This window comes from Hyla sarda, chromosome 3, assembly GCF_029499605.1.
Source record: "Hyla sarda isolate aHylSar1 chromosome 3, aHylSar1.hap1, whole genome shotgun sequence".
In the NCBI taxonomy this organism is placed as follows: domain Eukaryota; kingdom Metazoa; phylum Chordata; class Amphibia; order Anura; family Hylidae; genus Hyla; species Hyla sarda.
The window spans coordinates 306,178,856-306,206,114 of NC_079191.1; the positions used below are offsets into that span (position 1 = coordinate 306,178,856).

Genomic DNA, 27,259 nt, shown 5'->3' on the forward strand with positions numbered 1-27,259 from the left:
AATTTACCGTCTAGAATTGTACTTAGCAAGAAAATAGAAAATCACCGAAAAACACTTAACATTTATTGAGCCATTTAAAAGAGGAAACCTATAGGGGCCTCAAAAAAACATCAAAAATTTACAACAGGACTAGAGGATGATAGTTCACTTCCTCTCTAAAGGTGGGGTGTAGGAGGGGGGAGGCTGGGGAGGACCTAAATAGGGGTGCAGTAGGCCTAGGTGGTATGGATGGCCACTACCTCACAGTCTCCTTATTGTACCCTCTCTACCCCTAATCCTAGGGGGAGTTTACGCCCTGATAAGGGTGGCCCCGCACCGGAACCTAGTCTCCTCTGACTCTATAAACGCTGTAATAAGAGACAATAAGGGAAAGTGACTCTCTATCTCACTTGGGTGCCCTGAATAGCTGTTTGGACAGGGAGAGGATACCCTGAGCTATACAAAAGGATCAACAGTGTGGGATGGATAGGCTAATTTAGCGATAATCTCACTTGTATAGATAAAGAGAATCCGATAGTTGATCAATAAAGGAGTATAGGTTCAATATGATAAGTATGGCCTAAGAAATAGAGTATAAAAATAAGATACTCTGTTGGATAAAGTGTAGCTTCCACCATCCTTATTTATTTTTTACTGTCCCTGCCTATTGCCCTTCTATCCTTAACCCCCTCCCTGCTTAAATTTTTTTTTAACCATATTAAAAATGCCTTTTTGTCTGCCTGGTAGTGTGCTCACTACCAGGCAGACTTCCCCAGCAGGCACGACATCACTGATGCCGGCTGGGGGGGATCACACTTCCGCCCTTAGTTCATCTACACAGGGTGACTCCAGATGTTTCATCACTACAACTCCCAGCTTGCCCTGACATCTATTGGCTGTCAGGGCATGCTGGGATTTGTAGTGGTGAAACAGCTGGAGGCACCCTGTGTTGAAAACAATAAAATAATAAGTTAGGGCCAATGCAGCGCTACCCCATTCCGTTACCCCCCCGAAATCCCGAACCCCGCTCTCCCCCAACCCCCATGTAAAAACCTAGAACCCCGCTCTCCCCTAAAGATAGCTACATACTGCAGAGTCCAGCAGCGGGCGTGCAGAGGCAGCAGCGGTGGAGGCATGTGCGAGAGGAGTGGCCGTGTGAGCCTAGGGAGCCAATGCGCTCACTCCCGTCTGTCTAATTGACAGGCAGGGAGCAAGCGCTGGCTGAATGAATTCGGACCGATTGACGTCACGCCAGCCTGCAGCCGGCCACTGGGAGGGAGACCCCTAGTGGCCGGTTTTCAAACTTAAATTAAAACATTTTAATAAAAAAATAATAATAATAATAATAATGACAATATATTAGAGATATGTTGTAGTAATTATTTACTACAACATATCAAAAAAAAAAAGTTGATGACAGTGCCCATTTAAATAAAAAAAATGTATTACATGAGGTCAGATTGCTCTGTGCATAGTTCTGTAATATTACTCCACTAGGGCCTAATTGACCAGAGTGGGATAGGTATATTCATGCAGATAGATAGCCACAACAACTAGAAGAGATATTATTTAACATAAAAATTATGTTTCAATAGCTGCCAAGTCACGAGCAGTACAGCAGGTACTTTTTTTAAAGTGCTATATATAACATGCCATCTCCACATGTGCATATAATATTTAAATCGCTTATAAACAGCGGACACTGAATACTGACTCTGTACCCAGGAGCTGCCTATCGTACCATTCGGTGCTTTACGGTCTGTTCCCTGGGACCCACGACGTGGAGGCCATCCAGGAGGCCTGGCATCTTGTGACTGTTTTAAGGACGCTGTGTGGCTTGCCAGGAGCCGCCTCGTGATCAACAGGGAGAACATGTCCTTCCGGGACTGTCGCGGGTTCATTCGGAGACTGTTGAAAGACTATTCCATCATGGACAGCACAGCTGTCGATGAAGAAGAGGAGTGAAGGTCCCTCTCCTTCCGCCATGTCCCCCTGAATATACAGCCCAGTAGTTTGGCCCTGTGATCCGCCCACACAGTCGCCCACTCTCCCATGACCCCAGCTCCGCCCCATGGCCCACGCCCCTACCCCGATCACAGATTGTATTGTTTGGTTTTCCGATTTCTTGTGCTTTTCTCTTACAGGATTGAGTGGAGTGTTAGAGTAGCATGCCGTGCGATGTATAGCTTAGCGAACTTTTGCTGTGTATCGTACTGTCATGCTTTGTGTGATTGTAATTTATTGTATGACTTGTAATGACTGAACGAACAATAAAGCTCTTTCTTGGTTTGGACCATGCCTGAGCATGGAAATGTTCAGCGGCCCCTTAGTAAATGACTGGTGCAGTTGCTGCGCAGGTGTGGTCCACACCTTTGACTCCAGGGACAACAATCAATACATCCTCAGGTTCCATAGTACCTGCTTATCCTCAGTGTACGGGGTGCCGCTTGTCCTCACTGCCCAGATGCCTGCTTGTCCTCAGTGAATGGAGCGCTGCTTATCCTCAGTGTACGGGGCGCCGCTTGTCCTCAGTGTACGGGGTGCCGCTTGTCCTCAGTGTACGGGGCGCCGCTTGTCCTCACTGCCCAGACGCCTGCTTGTCGCCAGAGTTCAGAGCGCCGCTTATCCTCTGTGTTCAGTGCCCTGTATGTGAGCACAGCGCTCCCGCCTGTCTGATTGACAGGCGGGGAGCTGCGCTGAGCTGGTCACGTGCTCAGCCAGCACTGCGATTTCAGACTCACTGCCAGGCCGGTGTGAGTCTGAAATCAATGAAAAGCTTGCGGCTAGGGAGACCCCTAGTAGCCACATTTTCAAAACTAAAAAACACATAAAAGGAAGCATTTTTTTTTAAATTAAATCTAATTACAAAGTTGTTCTATATACAACATATCAAAAAATGTTGATGATAGGTACTCTTTAAAGAATAACTTTATGCACGAAAATTAGTAGCTTTTAAATGTACTCTTCTGACTCCTATAACTTTTTTATTTTTCCATATACGGGGATGTGCCATGATCTGAAGTTTTCATCAGTACCATTCTTGTTTTGATGGGTCTTTTTGATCAGTTTTTATAAATTTTTTAGGGTATACAAAGTGACCAAAAATACACAATTTTGGACTTTGGTATTTATGTACGTATACGCCATTGACCATGCGGTTTCATCAACCTTATATTTTTATAGTTCGGACATTTACGCACGCGGCGATACCGCATGTTTTATTTTTAGTATGTTTATTTTTTATATGGAATTTGGGAAAAGGGGGATGATTTAAACTTTAAAAACAAACATTAATCCTTTTTAAAACTTTTTTTTTTTTTTTACATTTTTAGTTCCCTTAGGAGATGTTTAGGAGGAATCATTTGATTCCTCATACATATCAGTGTGGTTCTATAGATTCTATAGCCTGGCCCTGTCTTTATCATTCTCAATGCAGCAGCAGCTACAGGACATGAGGTAAGCCCTCTGGCTACCTCAGAAGTGGATCGCGCTACAGGTGGGGCAATCCACCCCACTGGACCACCAGGGAGTAGTTAAAGTTACCTTTAGGGTGCGTTCACACGCTATTACTAGCCGCGGGTTTCATGCTGCGGGAAACCTGCTGTGAGTTACACTACCATTGAGTTACTCTGAGAGGCCATCGTATGTCGATTTTATCATATGTCGGGGCCATCGCATGTCGGGGGGGTTACTCTACAAGTCTATGGGAAATATATGTTACTGCATAACTTCCAAACGGCTGGAGATATTTCGATAATACTTGGTCACATGTTACTTATATGTCCACTTAAAATATAGGATAGTTAATTTAACCCTTAACTACCCCCATTTGTGAGAGTCAGGGTTTTGGTTTAAAGTCCCGCGCAAATCAAAGGGAAATGTATGTTCCCACATAACTTCCGTACGGCTGGAGATATTTCAATAATACCTGGTACACACATTACTTATATGTCAAATAAAAATATATGATAGTTAAATTAACCCTTACCTACACCCTTGTATAAAAGATGGGTTTTTGTTTCAAGTCTCATGCAAGTATATGGGACTTCAGTTACCTTACTCAACAATCTCCGCTCTGCATCTCCTGGTGAATGTGTCAGTCCGGCTTGCAAGCCACACCGCATCTCACAAAGACATGCCCACTGTTTAAGCCCAACCCCTTTTATTATCTACCTTTTTTTATGTATCGGTCTGGCTTGCAAATCACGCCCAGTCCCACAAAGCCACGTCCCCTTCTATTTTCAGCTTACAATATCTTCATCACAAATCAGTCCCACCTGGGGACAGGATATGAGGATGGGACATAAGGACGGTATAAAAGGTTGGGAAATGAGGAAGGGATATGAGTTCGGGATATGAGGTTATGATAGGAGGACGGGATATGAGGACGGAATAGGGGGTCGAGATATGAGGACGGGATAAGAGGTCAGGATATGAGGTCGAGATATGATGATGGGATATGAGGTCGGGATCTTAGGATGGGATATGCAGGGATGTGGAATTGCAGTTCCGGGCGCCAAACAGGTGAATTTTTCCGGCCCTTAGCCTTGCTTCTGGCAAGCAGGGCCGGACCTGACAAGCGTGGTGGCGCTCAGAAGTCTGTATGGAGCAGGCTCCTGACTCATGCCCGCTCCGTACTCTGCAGCCCCCGACTGTTCTCAGTAGCTGGGGCCGCCGCTAATAGTTTAAAAGACACACATTAACCCCTTCCATGTTAAGTTCAAATCACCCCCTTTTCCTATATAAAAACATGTAGATATATTAATAAACATATTTAATATCGCTGCGTGCGTAATTGTACGAACTCTTAAAACAATAAGAGTAAATTACGTAAATGTAAAAAACTAAATAATACCAAACCACAGAATAGCAATTTTTATAATATCCCAGAAAAAAAAGTTAAAAAGCGATTGAAAGGGTCAGATGAATACCAAAATGGTACTGATACAAAAAAAACAGATTATGCGCAAAAAATTAGCCCTCATACAGCCTGGTATGATAAAAAAAAAATGTAAAAAAATAAAAAAAAAAAGCTACAGGGGTCAAAAAATTACATTCAGATTTTCTTTTTTTAAATTAGTAAAACATGACAAAACTATACAAATCTGGTATTGCTGTAATCAGGCCGGTCTAAAGTATCAAAACAACATGGCGTAGAAAAGAAAACCACCAAATCTATTTAAATTTCACTTCACTGATATATATATATATATATAATTTTATTTTTTTGGGGTTCGGAGAATATGGTATTGAAAAATTAAAAGGTATCATTATAGTAGGTAGTTATGGCTATAATAGGGTGAGGAGGAAAAAACAAGAGTGTAAAATCGAAAATTGGCCCGGACAAGTGGATCGTCATGAGGGACAAGTAGATTGCTGGAGGGCTCTGCCTGTGTCCATATTGGTCAAGAGTTTTCATACCCGGGGGCATACGTCACAACAGCCATGCTCATAAGTATCCCCAATGCCAAAGAGAAGGGGGAGGCATGGGAGAGCAGAAGCCACCAGAAATTATGATGTAATAATAATCGTCTTCTAAGAGAAGGGGGGCCGGCAAGGAAGCACCATGAGGAATAAAAGGTATCAGGGGACAAAAAGGCTTCCCTTGGAAGTTAGCTGAGAGGCCATGAGGAGCCCGATAGTTACCTTACAGTTATATTGCTGCATCTGACAGGACCTATCTATACAAGGGTTCTATGATTACACCTTTTTCTAGGCCTCACATACCTGGTAGCGAACTATTTCTTATATGATTGTGATCCTTTTACAATGTGAATGAAAATTATACCAATTAGTACGTATGGTGAAAGATCCTTCCTAATCTCGAATTTGAGATGGTAAGTTCTAGATACCGGAAAATTCTCCCTTCTACTGCAGAGAATGAGGCGTGTTCTGTGCATATTAACTCAGACATATAATGCATATAGCATAGTCTTATCTTTCACCATCTAATTGACATAATACAAATACTGTATATCCACAAGGAAACTTACTTAGATATTCCTCCAAATTAATTAAAAGTATTGAGAAGATAATTATGTTAATCTACCTAAAAATGTACATCAAGTATTTCCTCCAAATTTAGTACCACAGATTTTATATTTGTTAACCCCTTAATGACCACGGACGCATATTTACGTCATGTGGCTGGCTCCCAATCTGTGAAGTGTGCTCAGAAGCTGAGTGCGCTTCGTATCTGCGGGGTCCTGGATGCTATCAGCAACCGGGACCCGTGGCTAATATTGGACATCGCCGATCGTGCAGATGTCCGGTATTAACCCTTAAGACGCCGCAATCAACTTTGATCGCGGTGTCTAAAGGGTTAATACTGTGAGAATACACTGCTGGTTAGCTCATCGGAGCTGTTCGGGACCGCCGTTGTGAAATTTTGAAAATTACACCACAGCGTCCCGAACAGCTAAGAGGATAGTGGGAGGTGCCTTACCTTCTTCCCGGCTGTCCGATCGGCGTTAGATTGCTCCAAGCCTGAAATCCAGGCTTGAGCAATCAAACGCAGAAAACACTGATCAATGCATTCCTATGGCAATGCATTAAAGTGTACCCGTCAGATCACTCAAAAAAACAAAACTTTTATATGTTGCTCAGTATCTCATCCTGATCATTTCTCTCAGAATTAGCTTTATATCTGAAATACCTTAATTCTATCTCCAGAAGCAGGGGGGCGGGTACTCACTGTGATAACCACTCCCCCTCCTCCCTCTCCTCAGTCCAGTGCTTCCCAAGCAGGGTGCCTCCAGCTTTTGCAAAACTAAAACTCCCAGCATGCCTGCACAGCCAAATGATGTGTGGGCATGCTGGAAGCTGTAGTTTTGCAACAGCTGGAGGTAGTCCCCTTTATTACACACACACACACACAGGATTCGTATTTTCTTACACATACACATTAGATAGACACACTGATACACACACACACACACACACACATACATGCAGGGACACTTACTTTTTCGTCTGCAATGCATGTTTCTGCCTCTCTCATTGATGTCTGCTGTGTGAGAGCCTGGCTGCACACCCCTTTACATCTAAGCAGATTGTAAGACTGATCCTTATCCTGTCTAGAGGAAGACTTTTAAACTTTATTTTGTTACCAACACAGACTATTTGACGGACTCAAGGATTTTAAGTTACTTGGTCTAAGAATCTACAAATCTTTCCCCATTTTATAGAGGAGGAGGGGGTTGTAATTGTGATTAAGGAGAAGGTTTTTCCCTTTCCTTTCATGGAATAACTACAACACCTGGATTTCTCTTTCCTTTAAAATCTCTGGAAGGCTTTCCATTCTTATGAAAGGGCTGAGTTTCCTGGACGGTTTGTCTTATCTGTGGCACTCTCAAGATATTAAAAGGGAATCTGTCATCAGTATCACCCACAGTAACAGATACTTACTGGTGCAAGACTATGTTCATCTTTAACCTTCATAGGAAGCACTTTCTCCCCCTGTGCTGAGGCTCCAATGCTGCAGAATGGAGCTCCATTCTGCAGCTACACTCCTCTTCTTCACACGTGCAGCTGGCCACAAAATGCACAAAGTGGAATTTCCCTTCTCGCAAGTAAGATTTTACAGCAGAGGAGAGGGATTTAGCTGTAGAGTGGAGCCTTAGCACAGGGGGAGAAAGCAGTTCCTATGAAGAATAAAGATGGGCATCACTGTGCATGGGGGAGGGGGTGGAAATGCAGCATGTGCACGTAGCTCCTCATTAGCATATCAAGAAAATGAAGAACATAGCCAGAACAGAGGTATGGAGCGAGAAGCAAATATAATTTTCATCAGTACCACCCATGGTCATATCAATATGGTAGTGTGGATGATATTGATGACAGAATCCCTTTAAAGGTAATGGCACCATGTTTGTTTTGAGATGAACGCTCACATGGAATAGCAGTACGTTTTACCACTTTGGTTACCTGGACATCTATTTTTGGAATTTCTTCCCAAATTTTTCAGCCTTCCCCAATAAAGGGGAGTCTATTTTTAAACTCTCTAAGACATATAATCTTTTCTTTGTATCCACCGATTCATCAATAATAAGTTCTTTAAGATTAGAATTCACTGGCGATACATGTATATTTTTGGTTCTAAGTCCTCCAAACATTTCATCCTGAATGGACTTGGTTTGGGATACCTCTATAATAATCATTGTCCTTTGAATAAGTTCCTATTTGTGCATCAAAATAGTATTTGGCATAAGAGTTTTCAGTCAGACAACTTTTATGCTAGATTACTCTTCAGAATCAGATGACGATAAAATACTGACTCTAGAGCATGGAGATGTGCTAGGCCCTGGTTTTACAAACCTCTCTTTTACTGACAAAGATCATTGGATAACATTTTTGACAACAGCTCTAATATCCTGCATTGGACACTATCATTCTTCCTTTAGAATTATACCAATTCATGTCTGAGGCTGGATCTCCACTGAGGTTTTTTTTTTGCAAAAACGCCGTAAAAAACGCAAAATTTTCCCGCACAGCGTCCAGATGTTAGCTGCAAGTCAATAGTAAACTGCAAAATGCCAGATTCACTTGGCGTTTTTCAGTTTGGCGTTTTCTTAATCCTTTTGGCGTTTTTCAGCAATTTCGGGCTCAGAGGCTGGATTTTCAAATCGCCCGACAAAACCTAGTTTGGCGTTTTTTGCCTTGAAATTGTGGCGTTTTCCTCCCATAGAAGTCTATGGGAGAGCAAAAATGCCAAGAAAAACGCCATGTTGGTTTTAAATTTTGCGTTTTTTGCAGGCGGTTTTTATTCTTTTTTGGATACAAAAAAATCATGGAGATACTTTTTTATTAAAATTTCGTAGGGCACCATAAAAAAAATTATAAAAAAAGATACAGTAGTGATGGAAAAATTGTATCTAACGAGATTTATCTTTTTTATTACGAAATGTTTATTAATTTTTAAACAGGGATCAATTTATGTGGGCACTAAAAATGTAGCCGAAAATAATAAAAATGTAGTTTGTGTGTGTGTTTTTCACCTTTTTATTTTTTAGGTAGTACTACTACACCCAGCATGGAACACACTGTTCCAAGATGGGAGTAGTAGTACCTGTACTAATTGACAGATCGCCCGTTGCGATCCTCCTGTATAATTTATAGATGCGGCCGCTCTTCTATGGTCCCCTGCACTGACGTATATATACACATATTCATATTTACCACAGAGAGCTGTGATTGGCCAGATGGTTCCAGCCTATCACAGCTCTAGAAATATGTGTATATATACGGCAGTGCAGGGGACCATAGAAGAGCGGGCGCATCCATAAATTATACAGGAGGATCACAGCGGGTGTCAGGAGTGATACCCGCTGTGATCTTTCCTTAACTATAAGTACTACTACTCCCAACATGGAGTACACTCTGTTCCATGCTGGGAGCTGTATTACCTGCATTAATAGACAGATCGCAGCGGGTGTCAGAAATTACACTTGCTGCGATCTGTCTATTAATGCAGGTACTACAGCTCCCAGCATGGAGCAGAGTGTGCTCCATGTTGGGAGTAGTAGTACCTGCAGGTAAGAACATATCACAGCAGGTATCACTACTGACACCCGCTGCGATTGTCCTGTCTATAGCAGAGATGGAGCGGCTGTATACAGTGCTCGCATCCCTGCTCTGCACTATACTCCAGGCCAGCCACTCATTCATTTGTATTTTCCTCAGAGCTGTGATTGGCTGCAACCATCCGGCCAATCACAGCTCTGGGCGGAAAATATGAACGGCCAGTGATGTGAATAGAACATCACTCAGAGTACAGAGCAGAGGTGCGAGCGCTGTATAGAGCCGCATCTCTGCTATATTATGGACGATCGCATTGAGTGTGACACCCGGGGTAATATGTCTATAGTACAGGTACTACTATTCCCATCATGGAACAGTGTGTTCCATGCTGGGAGTAGTAGTACTACATAAAAAATGTGGGGGAAAAAGAGAAAAAGTTAAACACATACACACACTTTATAAAAAAAAATATTAAAATTTTGTTATAAAAAATAAACATTTAGTTAAATACATTTTTAAATCCCTACTGCGTTTTTTTTTTTTTTTTTGTACCCAACTATTTTGTAAAGAAAAATGCCAAAGGGGCAAAAAAGGGCAAATTCCACACAAAGGTAAAAACGCAAGAAAAAACGCCAAAACGCAGGGCGTTTTTTCTGGCGTTTTTATGCCTAAGACTCCTCCAGAGAGGAATAACACATCAAGCATTTTCTGGGCTTTTTCCAATTTTGTTTTTTTAACAGTCTCTCTCTTCCCCTACAATGAGACAGAGAAATTAGCTATACTAATGTAGGAAGAGTCTGGTTGGGCATACGCCCTAATTACAGAACATGTCGATATAGTTTACTCTGCAGGGTCAATACATGGGGTGGAGAAGGATTCCATGTTGATGCCTATGCAGGACTAGAGATGTCTGTGGTACCTAGACAGAGAATAGCTTTACATGGAGAAAAAAGGCCTCTTCCTTGTTTAAGAGGCTGCACGCCACATATTCCACGTCACTTCCAGCATACAATTCATCAGTCCAGACGCATCAAGGCCTCATGTCCTGCCACTCCACCTAACCTAAAACTGACCGCAAGGCAGCTCCTGCTGCAGAACCTCCATGCAAACTCACATTGGGGTGGATGGGTTCGCTCTATTTCAGCAGGGCACCCATGGCCCAAGGGATGTTGGCACAGTATTACTTGAAAAGGAAATAAGCTCAAGGGCCCTGATCAATTCCCTGCTGGAAAACTACCGTATGTATTTTTTTCACCGCCTTGCAAATGCTGAACCTTCCCTGTAGGGACACAGAGAACTGAGGTGTGATGGGGAGGGGTATCTCTCTAACATCTTTCTTGTACCTACAGTTACATGGGAGCATCCTTCATGGTGCCATCGTGAAGGGGAATGCTGTGGCAAAATATAGTAAAACAGGAAAGCAGGAGTAAAGAAATTGTGAAGTTGAAAGAAGCTGAAACCAGGCTTTTATATTAGGGGGTGGGGATAGTGTAGGGGTCCTAAAATGTATGTAATGGGTATAAATGGCTAACAGTTGTCATAATTCAACAGTTTTGATAAATAAAATATTAATAAAGGAAAACCCAGTAACCACCAATTTTACTAAAATATCACAGCCAACTCTGGAGTTAAAGGGGTACTCCAGTGGAAAACTTTTTTTTTTTTTAAATCAACTGGTGGCAAAAAGTTAAACAGATTTGTAAATTACTTCTATTAAAAAATCTTAATCCTTCCAGTACTTTTTAGGAGCTGTATACTAAAGAGAAATCCAAAAAGAAATGCATTTCCTGTGATATCCTGACCACAGTGCTCTCTGCTGACCTCTGCTGTCCATTTTAGGAACTGTCCAGAGAAGCATATGTTTGCTATGGGGATTTTCTCCAGTTCCTAAAATGGACAGCAGAGGTCAGCAGAGAGCACTGTTGTCAGGACATCACAGGAAATGCATTTCTTTTTTGGATTTTGTCTTTAGTATACAGCCCCTAAAAAGTACTGAAAGGATTAAGATTTTTTAATTTACTTTAGAAGTTATTTACAAATCTGTTTAACTTTCTGGCACCAGTTGATTTAAAAAAAAAAAAAAAAGTTTTCCACGGGAGTAACCCTTTAACAGCTCTGTAAGACTCTTTCAACCATTTGGAGCCTATGCAATATTAGAAAACAAGGATTTTTTTATTATACGAAAGGTATATAACATATAAGATTTTATTTAGTGACTTAGTTTAGAGCACAACATACCTTGACTTTCACAAGCCTTTTGGTTGCCTTTATTTTGGCTTCACAGAATGCACCCCTGTATTTAGCACTTACATCTGTGCCATCCGACAGGAAGGGAGGTTCATCTAAAGACTGTTAAGAGAGATCATTACTTTTAATAATGTTATCTTTTAATACTAACGGTAAATATACCCATATAATAATACAACCACATATTACAAGATACAAGGTCCCCTGGGTTTCTATTAGCAAGGATTTATACTCCCTCAATACGTGTTTGCTGCAAGTAAATAGCAAAACAGTAGCAGGAAACCCAGTAAAATAATAAATAGTAAATTGTATGTTTTTTTCTGTTATCTAAAAGCATTTATATTGTGTGATTTGTACAATAATACTGCAAAGTCTTTAATACATTATTATACGTTAATATTTATTACTATTATAAATTGGAAATTAGGATGACAGCCATGTTAAGCCCCATGCACACTACGAATATTCCGTCTAAATTAATGTGTAACATTGAAAGTTTCATAAAAGAACTTTCAAAGCCTAAAGAATAAATGTTTCTGCTGGAATCGGCCCAGAAAAGCCCATTAAAGGGGTACTCCTCTTGTGGAAATTTTTTTTTAAATCAAATGGTGCCAAATTTAAACAGATTCCTGACTCTGTTCAGCAAACCTCTCCTGCTCTGGACAGTTCCTGACATGGATAAAGGTGTCAGCAGAGAGCACTGTGGTCGGACAGTAAAGAAATTCAAAAAGAAAAGAACTTCCTGTAGAGCATATAGCAGCTTATGAGAACTGGAAGGATTAAGATTTTCTGGTACCAGTTGATTTAAAAAAATTGTTTTCCACCGGAGTACCCCTTTAATCAATAAGACTGATTTTAAACACTTATTTCCACAGTAAAATTCCAGCACGGATTCCACAAGTATGGGCCCTATTAAATTACATGTATTAAAGTCATGTAGACACCTAACAGTCATATGTGTCCTAAACACTTAATAATGTTATAGTCACATTATTGACACCTATGTGTCACAGTCACAACACAGCATTAGACAGAAATGAAGGCACTAGAAAGAAAGTCCTTGTTACCATTGCCCAGTTCCAATGTATAGTTGAGAAAATAATCATGGGGAGAAACAATATTGTCTAAAACATAACATACTGCTCCAACATAGAAAACATACTGATACAATTAATGTTACATTTGTGCTACATGAGCAAGCCAACCTGACAATATCCAATTTATGATTCTAATTCAACATAATCATGAAAACTAATAAAAAAAAATTTTGCTTATAGGTATTTTCCCACAAAGGTAAGTTTGTAAAATCAGACGTGTATTAAATACATATATGTGAAGGAGTAAAAATTAGGGATCGACCGATTATCGGTTTGGCCGATATCGTCCGACAATCACGATTTTGGGCATTATCGGTATCGGCAATTACCTTGCCGATAAGCCGATAATGCCCCCCGCACCGCCCCGCGACCGCCAACCCCAGAACCGCAACTGCCCCCCTCCAACCCGCCGCAATGCACCGCGTCGCACCCTCCACCGCACCGCCCCAGCCCCATTGCCTCCCCCGTCCCCGGTTATATAATTACCTGTTCCCGGGGCCCACGCTACTTCTAGCTCCTGCTGCGTCCTGCGTGACACTGTGCGCAATGACGAGTTACGTGACGTGCGCGACGTGACGTCACCGTCAGTGCGCACAGTGACAGCTCAGGAGGACGCCACAGGAGCCAGATGTAGAGTGGACCCCGGTAACAGGTAATTGTAAAACCGGGGATGGGGGAGGCAATGGGTCCGGGGCCAGTGCGCGCGGCGGTAGGGGGCGCGGAGCGGTGTGGCGGTGGGGGAGCGGTGCGGCGGTGGGGGGAGCGGTGGCGGTTTAGGACTCAGGACCCCCGGACAGGCAGGGGGAGAGAAGCGGGTGGCGGCGGCGGCCTATGGCACCGCAAAAGTCACTGCATTGCATTGATTTAAAGCGCAATCTGCAGCTGTGTTGCGGGGGGATAAATAGCTGATAACTTATACCGGAATATCGGTATAAGTTATCGGCTATCGGCCCTAACCTCCACCGACTATCGGTATCGGCCCTACAAAAACAATATCGGTCGATCCCTAGTAAAAATGTGCTGGTTTTAAAGGTAAAATTACCTTAATTGCTGTACTGTTCTTCTCCCCCACAGATCTGATCACTTACTTGAATCCTCTATGCACTGTGACCCTGCTGTTGCCATACAGTAGGGGGCACACTTTCCCACAATCCCCTTGCATACATAGAAGAAACAAGCAATATGTAGTTGAACTGAGCATGCATGATTGTCTTAGTGGATGCAAAAGCAACAAGTAAAAATAAAGATGGCATATGGGGGGCTTAGTAAGTATATATCTGTCAAACAGTACATTTTCAGAAATGTTTTTACATTGTAAAATATTGCATGTTTAATTTTATATATATATATATATATATATATATATATGACACACTCCAGCCACATGAGGTCTAGCATTGTCTTGCATTAGGAGGAACCCAGGGCCAACCACACCAGCATATGGTCTCACACAGGGTCTGAGGATCTCATCTCGGTACTTAATGGCAGTCAGGCTGCCTCTGGCAAGCACATGGAGGGCTGTGCGGTCCCCAAAGAAATGCCACCCCACACCATTATTGACCCACCGCCAAACCGGTCATGCTGGAGGACGTTGCATTCAGCAGAACATTCTCCACGGCATCTCCAGAGTCTGTCACGTCTGTCACATGTGCTCAGTGTGGACCTGCTTTCATCTGTGAAGAGCACAGGGCGCCAGTGGCGAATTTGCCAATCTTGGTGATCTCTGTCAAATGCCAAACGTCCTGCACAGTGTTGGGCTGTAAGCACCATCCCTACCTGCGGACGTCGGGCCCTCATACTACCCTCATGGAGTCTGTTTCTTTTTTCACATTCAAAACATTTTTTTTTTATTGATAAATACAGAGAAAATAATACACAATCAAGGTGTGCATGGAAAAATGCAAACAAACAGTGGTCCAAGAGCCTTGGGAGGCCGATAGGACAAAAACATTGACACCAAATCAGAGCAGCGTATAACTCAACATATGGTATGGAATATAAGGAGAAGGCAATGAAAACTGTAGTAAAAGCGACATAAACGGACAACAGGGATCATAAACAAACCCGGTATAGTAAAGGAGAGACAACTATATAGCAGTCATGTGAAGGGCCGCTCCAGTATATCAAAAAATGCAAAAAGAAATTTACACATTGCCAAGAGAGTCAGAAACCAAAAAGAAAGAACACGACAAAGAATAGGAAAAGGAGAGCAGAAGGAGAAAAAGAAAGGAATAGTAAGAGGCAATAGTAAGAGGTCATAGAGAGGGACCCCGGCTGGTGGGAAGCCACTAGAGCAAGAGGGGAAACCTTGGAGGAGTAATACAACCATACTAACCCACAGGAATTATGACAGGGACCGGTATCTATCAAAGGAGCAGAACTGCGACCAGAGGAGCCAGGTGGTTTCCGTGCATACTGCGTCCGCCGGGAGGATAGACATGAGTGCCTCCATGTGCTGGACATGTGCGACCTCTGCAAACCATTCCTCCAAGGAAGGAGGGTCAGCAGACTTCCACCTCCGAGGAATGACCGTTTTCGCCGCCTGAAGCAAATGTCGCTAGGGACTGTTTATAACAAGCTTGCGCCATGGGAAACATAAAAAGCAAAACCGCTTCAGGAGTAGAAGGGATATGAACTCGGGACACCTCTTGGATGACATGCAAAACTGAAACCAAAAAGAAGCAAGCACAGGGCAATCCCACCATATATGCGTCATTATACCCACAGAAGTTCCACACCGCCAACAAGCCTTCGGGACTGAAGGATACCAGCAGTGAAGAGTCGCCGGCACCTGGTACCACCAAGACATGATTTTGTAGCATGTTTCCTTTGGTAGCAATTGCTGACTTGTGGGTGAGGTAGAAACATCTCGCCCAGTCTTCCGGGGTGAATGTTTTTCCCAGCTCGTTTTCCCACGCACGACAATATGCCGGGAGGGACAGGGATCTAGAGGACAGCAACAAGTCATACAAAATAGAGATGGAGTGCCTAGCGTATGAGGAGGCAATGCATAGATGCTCGAATGGTGATAGTGCGCGGTGCAACCCCAAAGACGTCGGAAGAGAGGAGTAAAAATGGGGCAACTGAATGTAAGCAAAGGGGGCCCGGCGAGAGGACGGCCTCTCCGTCATCAGGGTGTCCAAGGACTTAAGCTGGTGCCCAGCTAGGACATGGTAAAAGCGCAAGGGGTGAGATCTAGAAGCAGCAAGAAAGGGACCCCAGGGATGTGGGAATCCTATCGCCCGACGCCCGGGACAAGTAGTTTTGGGCGCCGGGCAGATGAATTTTTCATAGATTTAGCCCTGTATCGGGCTAGCAGGGCCAGCCCGACGTCAGAAATCTCACCTCACACCCGCGCTCAGGGTGTATGGAGGGGGCGGCGGCCCCCAGCTGATTTCAGTAGCCGGGGACCGCTGCTCAGAGAACCCACCCCGTGCCCCAGTCTGTCCTCTTTCACACAGAAATCCTCCCCGTGCAGTGCAGTCTGTCCTCCTCACACACAGAAATCCTCCCCGTGCAGTGCAGTCTTTCCTCTTCACACACACAAATCCTCCCCATGCAGTGCAGTCTGTCCTCCTCACACACAGAAATCCTCCCTGTGCAGTGCAGTCTGTCCTCCTCACACACAGAAATCCTCCCAAGCAGTGCAGTCTGTCCTCCTCCTCACACATAGCAGTCATTATGGAGGTGAAGGAGCTCTGCACAGACGTCCTCTCCCCCCTGCTCCCCTGCTCTGTGTTTTCCCCGTGCAAACTTGCAGCCTCTCCGTGGTAGACGAGGTCCTGTGGAGACAGATCACGTGGAGGGGGATGGAGCAGTGTGCGGGGGAGGGGAGGAGCTGTGTACGGAGCTGTGTTCGTCCTCGCTCTCCCCCTACTTCTTGTGTAATGTAGAAGCAAGTGAGTGTGAAGCTCAGGTGAGGAGGCCGAGCATGCAGGCGGCGGGAAGGGTGGTTGTATATGTATGTAATGTATAATTAGGGGGGGTGTATCAGCAGCGGGTGTATGTATGATGTGTGTATATGTATGGTGTATGTTGTATGTGTATGGTTTGAGTGTATGTGTGATGTGTATATATATGTGTGTATGATGTCTGTGTATATACGATGTGTGTATGATGTCTGTGTATGTATGATGTGTGTATGTAATGTATGATGGGGAAGCAGTGGCAGGTGTATGTATGATGTGTCTGTATGTATGATGTATGTAATGTATAATATAGGGGGCAGTGGCCGGGGTATGTATATGTATGATGTGTCTATGTATGATGTATGTATATACTGTATAATATAGGGGGCAGTGGCCGGTTTATGTATGTATGATGTGTCTATGTATGTATATACTGTATAATATAGGGGGCAGTGGCGGTGTATGTATGTATGATGTGTCTATGTATGATGTATGTATATACTGTATAATATAGGGGGCAGTGGCCAGTGTATGTATGTATGATGTGTCTATGTATGATGTATGTATATACTGTATAATATAGGGGTCAGTGGCCGGTGTATGTATGTATATACTGTATAATATAGGAGGCAGTGGCCGGTGTATGTATGTATGTATGATGTGTCTATGTATGATGTATGTATATACTGTATAATATAGGGGTCAGTGGCCCGGTGTATGTATATGTGTATGAATGATGCGTATGCATGTATGTTTTGTACAGGGGCGGACTGACAAGTGCTGTTGCCAGTTGTGCTATCTAATTTTTTATTTTTAGTGGCTTCTGGTCACCCGCACTAAATTGCACCCCCAGAATTCCGCCCCCTTCATACTCACCCGACGACCAAGAGCCCCACGGATGCACGCAAACACGCCCGAACCAAAACTACAACTCCCAGCATGTTACACCATAACCTAAACTGTAGAACTATAAAGTGTAACATGCTGGGAGTTGTAGTTTTGGTTCGGGTCAGCTGCAGAGCCATAGGCTGCATCAGGGCATGCTGGGTGTTGTAGTTTCTAACTGTAATTCCCAGTATTCCTTGACACAGACTATGGCTCTAAAGCTGACACAAACCAAAACTACAACTCCCAGCATGTTACACAATAACCTTAACTGTACTACTATACAGTGCAACACCCACAGAACCATAGGCTGTATCAGGGCATGCTGGGTGTTGTAGTTATCTACTAACTAAATGCAACTTCCAGCATTTTCTGACACATAAATTAGAGTAAATTAAATGCACCACACAAACTGGAGAAGCAGAACACACCCCAGACTCTGTGTATAAGTCCCTATGAAGACTGAAAAATAGTGATTAAAATATTTTAAAAAGTGCATATATATGTGAATAAGCCCTTTTCCTAATAAAACTTCTGATAATAAATAGTTCTGATAAAAACTACAGATCACGGCACATAAGATTACCCTCATACATCCCTGTATATAGAAAAATTGGCGTTATAGGGGTCAGATGGGGGGGGGGGGCCTTGCCTCGGGCATAAAAGGAGAAAGTTACAGCTCTCTCGCCGCTAATAGCCTGGCATACTGCGATCGCCAGGGCCGGCTATTAAACCATTAGATCACCGCTGTCTAAGTTGACAGCAGTGTCTAAAGGGATCTTATATCCATCCCTGGTGGTCTAGTGGGGGGGGGGGGATCAGGCTATTTTGGTTGAAATTATTTTATATACCAGGACAAGTGGATTTTCTTGAGGGACAAGTAGATTGTGTTCCGCTTTAGTCCCTTGGACAAGTAGTTTTTTTTTCAAATTTCCACACCCCTGGACCCTCAGTGGAAGCCCCGGGCAGGAAATCTGGGTGGTCGGTCACTGGGAGAAGGGGACCCTGACGGTCAATTAGACAACCACCCGTTCCGGCAGAGTGTAAGGATAGTATAATCTATAAGGATAGTATAATCGGCAGTCAGGTAGACCCGCTCCCCCAGACAATTTTGGCCTAGAAAGTAGAAGGCGATTCAATAGGGGATGTGTCGATGACCAGACAAACAACCCAAAGCAACGATGTACAAGTCGCCAGAAGGATGAAGGGAGGAGGATGGGGATGGTCTGCAGGAGGTATAATAGGTGGGGCAGAAGGTTCATTTTCAGGATACTCATCCGACCAAATCAAGAGAACTCCCATCTATCTAAGGAGGTCAAGTCCGCATGAAACTGTGCCAACAAGGGAGAAAAGTTGAGGGGGAACAGTTGAGAGAGGTCGGAGGGCATCCTGGTGCCTAAGTAAATGATGCCCTGAGGAGGCTAGGTAAAAGGAAAGGACAAACGTAGAGATTCCATTGCACGTCCCGGTAAGGAGACACCCAGTGCCTCAGATTTAGAATAGTTAATTTTGAAGTTAGACAAAGTGCCAAAGTCCCTAAGTCGGGCCATGATATTTGGCAGCGATACCACAGGGTCTGTAAGGTAGACTAAAAGATCACCAGCAAAAGCAGAGCATTTGTATTCAGTGTCACAGACAGTGACCCCCCGGATATCAGGATCTGCTCTAATTCCAGCCAAAAGATGCTCCATCACCAGGACGTACAGCAGAGGGGAAAGGGGGCACCCTTGACGGGTACCATTACGAATAGGAAAGGGATCTGACAGGGAGCCATTAATTTTTAAGCGGGCAGATGGAGAGTCATATAGGGCTAAGACCTTAGCTACAAAGTTGGGGCCAAGGCCAGCGTGTTGTAAAGTTTGCGCCAGGGAGGGCCAGGAGATTCGATCAAGCGCCTTCTCGGCATCAAGAGAAAACACCATCAAGGGTAACTTAGCAGTATTAGCATAGTGGATAAGGTCAATAGTCTTAATGGGGTTATCTCTGGCTTCCCTCCCGGGCACAAAACCCATCCCAAGATGTATCAGGGAAGGAAGGATGGAATTAAGGCGGACTGCCAGTAATTTAGAATAGATTTTTAGGTCTACGTTTAAAAGGGAAATAGGGCGGTAGCTCTCACACAATTGGGGGTCTTTACCCGGCTTGGGCAGGACCACTATATGGGCTAACATGGAGGAGGCTGGGATGGGAGTGGAGGGAGAGATAGAATTGTAGGCTCGGAGCATGAGCGGGGACAGGGAGTCCATGAGGGTTTTGTAAAACTTGGCCGTATACCCATCAGGGCCAGGGCTCTTCCCACTCGGGAGGTCTTTAATGACTAGGGCTAATTCCTCCTCAGAGAAGGGGGCTTCCAGCCTCTCCAAGGCGTCCGGGGGAACAGTAGGGAAGGGTGAGGGTGGAAGCGACGAAGGAGAAGGTAGATTGTATAGATCAGAGAAAAAGGGGTGGAAAGTGGAAACGATATCCGGGATTAGATGGACTACCGAGCCAGCGCAAGAGCGAATACAGGGGATATGGGTTTGGGCCAGACAGGTGCGTAGCGCCCGGGCCAACATGCGACCACTCTTGTTCCCGTACTCGTAGAACCTACTGCGACCCATTTGGAGCCAGCGACCCCAAGATTCTTCTAGCAAGCGCTTAACCTCGAGCCTAGCAAGCTGCAATTCACGAAGAACTGCAAGGGAGAGGGAGCGTTTATGGGACAATTCCAGAGAGGAGACCCGGTGTAGAGCGTCACGGAGAGCCTGCGCCCGGCCCTTTTTCAGGCGGGAGCCATGCTTAATGAGAACCCCCCGAAGGACACACTTGAGGGCTTCCCATTGATAGCAAGGGGCCATGGAGTCAGATTGGTGGTCAACTAGAAAGGAGGACACAGTCGCGGTCAGATCCGCTAGACATAATGGGTCCAGGAGCAGGGATTCATTTAGTCTCCACGACCAGGCAGAGTGAGTCTCCGACGGAAGATGGAGAGTGCAAAAAATTGGGGCATGGTCAGACGACAAAATATTGCCAATGGACGTGGACACGACCCATGGCAAGGCACTATGTTGGACCAGGATGTAGTCCAGTCGACTGTACGACCCATTTGGGGGAGAGAAAAACTGTAATCTTTGTCTGAGGGGTGCTGGAGCCGCCAAACTTCAAACAGCTGCAGGAGAGCTAGGGCCCTCTTCACACGTTTAATAGCAGCATAAGATATACCGGAGCGACCCGTGGAATTGTCCAGGGTAGGGTCCAGAGTCAAATTGAGATCCCCACATAGGACCACAGTCCCCGAGACCACGGGCAAGGCAGAGTCGACAAGGTCGACCAGGAAGTCCACCTGACCTTGATTGGGAGCATAAGCATTAACTACAGTGAGTGTGGAACCCCCCAGGGAAAGGGATAAAACTATATGACGGGCCCGTGGGTCCAAACAAACATTTAAAACCTGGTGGACAAGGGATTTATGGATAGCGATAGCAACCCCCTTAGCTCGCGCGTCTGGATTATTAGCACAGAACCATATCGGGTAGTGTCTATTCTTAAGGGCAGGGGCATGACCAACGTTGAAGTGGGTTTCCTGAAAGCAAGCGATGTGGACTTTATGCCTGTGGAGATGGTGCAGCATCTGTGTTCGCTTTGCAGGGGAGTTAAAGCCTGTCACACTGAAGGAGGCTATGTGGAGCACCGCCATAGGAGGACGACGCGGAGTAGTTCACACCAGACAGGTGCCCCAGAAAGGGGGAGGGGAGTAGGAAAGGGGAGAGAGGACCAAAAAAAAAAAGGGTAGAAAAAAAGAAAGAGATAGAAGGGGAGAAACCAGCAGAAAAGAAGAAAAAAGACCATAAAAAAGCTGAAAGAAGAAGAGATGAAAGGGGAGAAACAGAGAAAGCAGCAGATACACCGCTGCAGCTCAGACTAACCAAGAAGCGGTCAACGACCAAGGAGACAGACACCAGGTACAGAACCCGACGGAGTCACCACCCTAAGGGGGGAGAGGGGAGAACTGGGGCCACACCCCACGAGAACCTATAGAAACATGCATGATGAGGAGGAGACCATTCATTAGAGACAATGAGAGCGAAAGGAAAAAATAGAGTGTAAAATAGGACATAAGGCAAGGAAGGAGGGAGAAGGAAGAAGAGGCACATGAAAGAAACACTTGATAAACCAGCAGGAGTCAGGAAAAATCTGGCAAACAAAAAATGAAAACAGCAATCATCAGTATAACATTACAACAATCAGGTAGCAGAGGAAGGCCCTGCTCGGGAGGAAGAGGGGACAGTTTCCCAGCATGTAATCGAGGACCCCGCGGTGGAAGTCCAGAATGGGCCTGTTTAGGGGACTTCTGGGGAGACTGGTGAATGGGCAGCTTGGGAGCAAGCATGGGCCAGTCAGGCAAGGAGACTGATGGCAAGGCCAAGTCCCGTAAGAGTCCTGGGAGATCATCTGGGGAGCGAAGAGTAGAAGTCTTGCCATCCTTCCGCACCATAAGTGCGAACGGAAAGCCCCAGCGGTAAATGAGGCCCTTTTCTCCAAGTAAGTCCAACAGCGGTCAGAGGGCTGCACGCTGAGCCAAAGTATGGCGGGACAGGTCAGGGTAGAGTTGCACCTCAATATCCTTGAAGAGAATCCGGCGGAGAGTGCGGGCAGCACGGAGAATGTCCTCTTTAATGGCATAGAAATGGACCCGGCAGATAACATTCCGGGGGCGGCGATCATCAGGGTGAGGGAGACGAAGGGCTCTATGGGCCCTATCCAATTCGATATGGGCATCTGCAGGTCGCTCCAGCAGGTCATTTAAAATTGACAGCAAAGCAGGATACAGGTCATCAGGGCCCACTGTTTCAGGGAGGCCGTGAAGGCGGATATTGTTGCGCCTATTGCGGTTCTCCACATCGTCCAAATGTTGTTGTAAGAGGAACAGCTGGTTACTGTGTTTCTGCACCGTTTCCTGTAGAGCATGAAGCGAGGCAGAAGATTAATCTTGAGCAGAAACAACCGTGTCCACTCTAGATGACAAGGTAGACACTTCTGAACGGAGTTGAGCAAATTCTTGTTTGCATTCAGCCACCATTTGTTTAGCCATAGACGAGAAATCCTCTCTGGTAGGTAATGAAGTCAACAAGGAACGTAAGTCCGCAAGAGTGATTGGACGGTCCATCCCTCCAACCGAAGAGGCAGCACAGGGTGGCGGTGAGACAGATGGGGAGGGATGAAAAACAGGTGGAGTGCCCCTTAGGCTCAGAAGTACATGAGACTCCAACTCAGGACGTCCCCCCGCTTCAAGTGAGGGGGGGGCGGTGGCTAGGGGAGCCCCAGGAGGTGCCAGAGGACCACTGCGGTGAGGGTGTGCCAGGACCACTGGTGCCGCAGGAGTGGGGGAGGGTACGGCATAAAAAGTAATCACAGGTGAGGGGCAATGTCTATGAGCAGGGGGCCACTCAGAGGATGAGAGCAGGTGGCACGGTACAGGCCCCTCAGGGAAGGCCTCAGGGGACCCAGGGACTAAGGCACATGGAGGCCGGCTGGACCAGTGAATTATCCCCTGGTGACTCAAAGGCAGGGGCAGGAGGTGATGCAGGGCTGGCAGGAACAGCGGGTGCCAGAGGCTTCAGAGGGGAGTGTGCTAATGGTAAGCGGCTCACCTTAGGAGTGCAGCATCCCCGAGGAGCTTCGGCAGCAGCGCGATCCTGCCCAGGCAGAGGGGTCGGCGGGAGGCTGCAGTACATCGGGATCCATGGTTGGCAGCAGGGAGGGAGGCAGCAAGGATCAGGAGACCTCTGGCAGCTGACTGGAGGCCAATAGGAGTGGCCGGAGAGTATCCAGCGGAGAGTGTGGCCCGCCTGCAGGCCACACGGTAGGAAGAGGCTCATCAGAGGAGGAAGCCGCCATTTTGGCCGGGGACAACGAGGAGCAGCGGCATGGCCAGGAGCGGTTGAAATAACCAGATAAGTCTCGCTGGGGGGGGGGGGAGCTGGACTGGTCAGGGTCCCCTTCCTGGACTTTTTTCGGCTGTGCCCCATAAACAGAGTGCAAGGTCTCCTCAGATTTAAGGGTGCAGGACCGGAGCTCCTCCAACACACGTCCTCACACCAGCATAGCAAGCCACGCTCCCCTCATGGAGTCTGTTTCTGAAAGTTTTAGTGGACACATGCACATTTGTGGCCTGCTGGAGGTCATTTTGCAGGGCTCTGGCAGTGCTCCTCCTGCATGCACAAAGGCAGCGGTCCTGCTGCTGGGTTGTTGCCCTCCTACGGCCTCCTCCACGTCTCATGATGTACTGGCCTGTCTCCTGGTAGTGCCTCCATGCTCTGGACACTATGCTGACAGACACAGCAAACCTTCTTGCCACAGCTCGCCATCCTGGATGAGCTGCACTTCCTGAGCCACTTGTGTGGGTTGTAGACTCTGTCTCATGCTACCACTAGAGTGAAAGCACCGCCAGCATTCAAAAGTGACCAAAACATCAACCAGGAAGCATAGGAACTGAGAAAAAAAAAATAATATTACATGTTATGGATACTAGATTTATGTGGATAGAATATTAACCCAGGGAATTGTTCCGATTGATGTATAAAGGGGGAGATTTATCAAAACCTGTCACGGGATGCCTGCTGAACGATTTCAGCAGGCATTTCGTTTACTGCCCGATTACCGGCGGTAAACGTAAATGTTCAGGGTGTACAGGTACGCCCTTGGTCCTTAGTCCCAGGACGTGAGGGTGTACCTGTAGGCCCTTAGCCCTGGACAGGTTAAATATAAGGAATAAGGGTCTGTCTAGCTGCTACAGTGGCGCTCCAGCTAGAGCGTTCCCTGTTCCCGCTGCCGGCGGGGCTGAGATTCGCATCGCGGGACGCGCCCGCATGAGAGTCTCAGCCCGTCACTCACCTTCTTGTATCTCTGCTCCCTGGAGCTCCGGCGCGCGCACCCTAGAGGCGGAGGCACGCACGCCGGAGCTCTGTTTCTTAAAGGGCCAGTATCAATTAATTAAAGTGTCTGCACCTGTCCCTTGTCCATAAGTTTCTGCTCCTCCGTGTTCCCTGTGCTGGATCTTTGGTTGTCTAGCCTTAGTTAAGTCCTGTGTCCCTGTGCTCCTGTTACTGTGTATCTGTTCCTAGCTTCCGTCATATCTAGTACCTGTGTTCCTGCCCTGACCTTCTGCCATCCCGCCATGTCCTGCCAGTCACCTTCTGCGCCACTTCCAACATGGAGGCTACAGCGGGGATCAAAAGTTTAGGCACTCCAGGTAAAAATTTGTATTAATGTGCATAAAGAAGCCAAGGAAAGATGGAAAATTCTCCAAAAGGCATCAAATTACAGATTAGACATTCTTATATTATGTCAACAAAAGTTAGATTTTATTTCCATCAATTACACTTTAAAAATTACAGAAAACAAAAAAATGGCGTCTGCAAAAGTTTGGGCACCCTGCAGAATTTATAGCATGCACTGCCCCCTTTGCAAACCTGAGACCTGCCAGTGTCAAGGATTGTTCTCAATCATCATCTGGGAAGACTCGATGATGTCAATCTCAAATGTTTTAACCCCTTAAGGACGCAGGGTTTTTCCATTTTTGTATTTTCATTTTTTCCGCATCACCTTCTAAAAATCATAACGCTTTCTTTCAATTTTGCACATAAAGTTCCATATGATGGCTTATTTTTTGCGCCATGCCACCAATTCTACTTTGCAGTGACATTAGGTTGGATATTGTCGTACTTCGGAAAAAAATCAGAACTACATGCAGGAAAATTTATATGTTAAAAATTCTCATCTTCTAACCCCTATAATTTTATTTTTCCGTGTACGGGCAGGTATGAGGACTCATTTTTTGCGCCGTGTTCTGAAGTTTTTATCGGTACCATTTTTGTACTGATCAGACTTATTGATCGCTTTTTATTCATTTTTTCATGATATAAAAAGTGACCAAAAATACGCTATTTTGGACTTTGGAATTTTTTGCACGTACGCCATTGACCGTGCAATTTAATTAACGATATATTTTTATAGTTCGGACATTTCCGTACGCGCCGATACCAGATGTTTATTTTTATTTACACAGTTTTTTTTTTTTTATGGGAAAAGGGGGGTGATTCAAACTTTTATTAGGGAAGGGGTTAAATTACCTTTTTCTTTTTTTCACTTTTTTTTGCAGTGCTATAGCACTGCACACACTGATCTCTTATGCTGATCCATGCAAAGCCATAGCAGGCTTGGAGCAATCAAACCCCGATCGGACATCAAGGAGACAAGTAAGGGGACCTCCGCTCGCGTCCTAGCTGATCGGGACATCGCGATTTTATCGCGATATCCCGATCAGCCCGACTGAGCTGCCGGGAAGCGTTTACTTTCACTTTTGATCACCATGTTTGAAGGGTTAATAGCGCGCGGCACAACAATCTGATGCCGCGTTCTGTTAGCCCGGGGTCCCGGCTATGGGTAGCAGCCGGGACTGACCCGGTATGATGCAGGGTCATGGTGTGACCCCGTTTTAAACACCGGGACCGACCGTAGGGCGTACAGGTACGCCCTACGTCTTTAAGAGGTTAAATGCCCAGACTCAGCTGACCTTGCCCCAACAATCAGCAACATGGGTTCTTCTAAGCAGTTGTCTAGAAATCTGAAACTGAAAATAGTTGATGCTCACAAAGCTGGAGAAGGCTATAAGAAGATAGCAAAACATTTTCAGATGTCAATATCCTCTGTTTTGGAATGTAATTAAGAAATGGCAGTCATCAGGAACAGTGGAAGTTAAAGCAAGATCTGGAAGACCAAGAAAAATATCAGACAGAACAGCTCGCAGGATTGTGAGAGAAACAATTCAAAACCCATGTTTGACTGCACAATCCCTCCAGAAAGATCTGGCAGACACTGGAGATGTGGTACACTATTCCACTATAAAGAGATACTTGTACAAATATGGTCTTCATGGAAGAGTCATCAGAAGAAAACCTCTTCTACGTCCTCACCACAAAAATCTGCGTTTGAACTTTGCAAATGAACATATAGACAAGCCTGATGCATTTTGGAAACAGGTTCTGTGGACCGATGAGGTTAAAATTGAACTTTTTGGCCGGAATGAGCAAAGGTACATTTGGAGAAAAAAGGGGAACAGAATTTAATGAAAAAAAACTCTATCCAACTGTTATGCATGGGGGTGGATCAATCATGCTTTGGGGTTGTATTGCAGCCAGTGGCACAGGGAACATCTCACGAGTAGAAGGAAAAATGGATTCAATAAAATTTCAGCAAATTTTGGATGCTAACTTGATGCCATCTGTGAAAAAGCTGAAGTTAAAGAGAGGATGGCTTCTACAAATGGATAATGATCCTAAACCCACCTCAAAATCCACGGGGAATTACATCAAGAGGCGTAAACTGAAGGTTTTGCCATGGCCTTCACAATCTCCGGACCTCAACATAATTGAAAATCTACGGATAGACCTTAAAAGAGCAGTGCGTGACAGACAGCCCAGAAATCTCAAAGAACTGGAAGACTTTTGTAAGGAAGAATGGGCAAAGATACCTCAAACAAGAATTGAAAGACTCTTGGCTGGCTACAAAAAGCATTTACAAGCTGTGATACTTGCCAAAGGGGGCAGTACAAGATATTAACTCTGCAGGGTGCCCAAACTTTTG

The 27,259-nt window shown here is 45.2% G+C and overlaps 1 protein-coding gene across 6 annotated transcripts in view; it reads right to left on the bottom strand.

Moving 5' to 3' along the window:
- Positions 1 to 27,259, bottom strand: part of ARID4B (AT-rich interaction domain 4B) — a 424,644-nt gene that overhangs the window by 324,892 nt on the left and 72,493 nt on the right. For 5 of the 6 annotated variants that reach the window (XM_056566987.1, XM_056566991.1, XM_056566990.1 and 2 more), the window contains exon 3: positions 11,737 to 11,847. The exons of the other annotated variant lie outside the window; for it this stretch is intronic. In XM_056566987.1, coding sequence (XP_056422962.1) covers positions 11,737 to 11,847 — 111 coding nt within the window. The remainder of the gene's footprint in view (positions 1 to 11,736; positions 11,848 to 27,259) is intronic. 6 annotated transcript variants of the gene reach the window in all.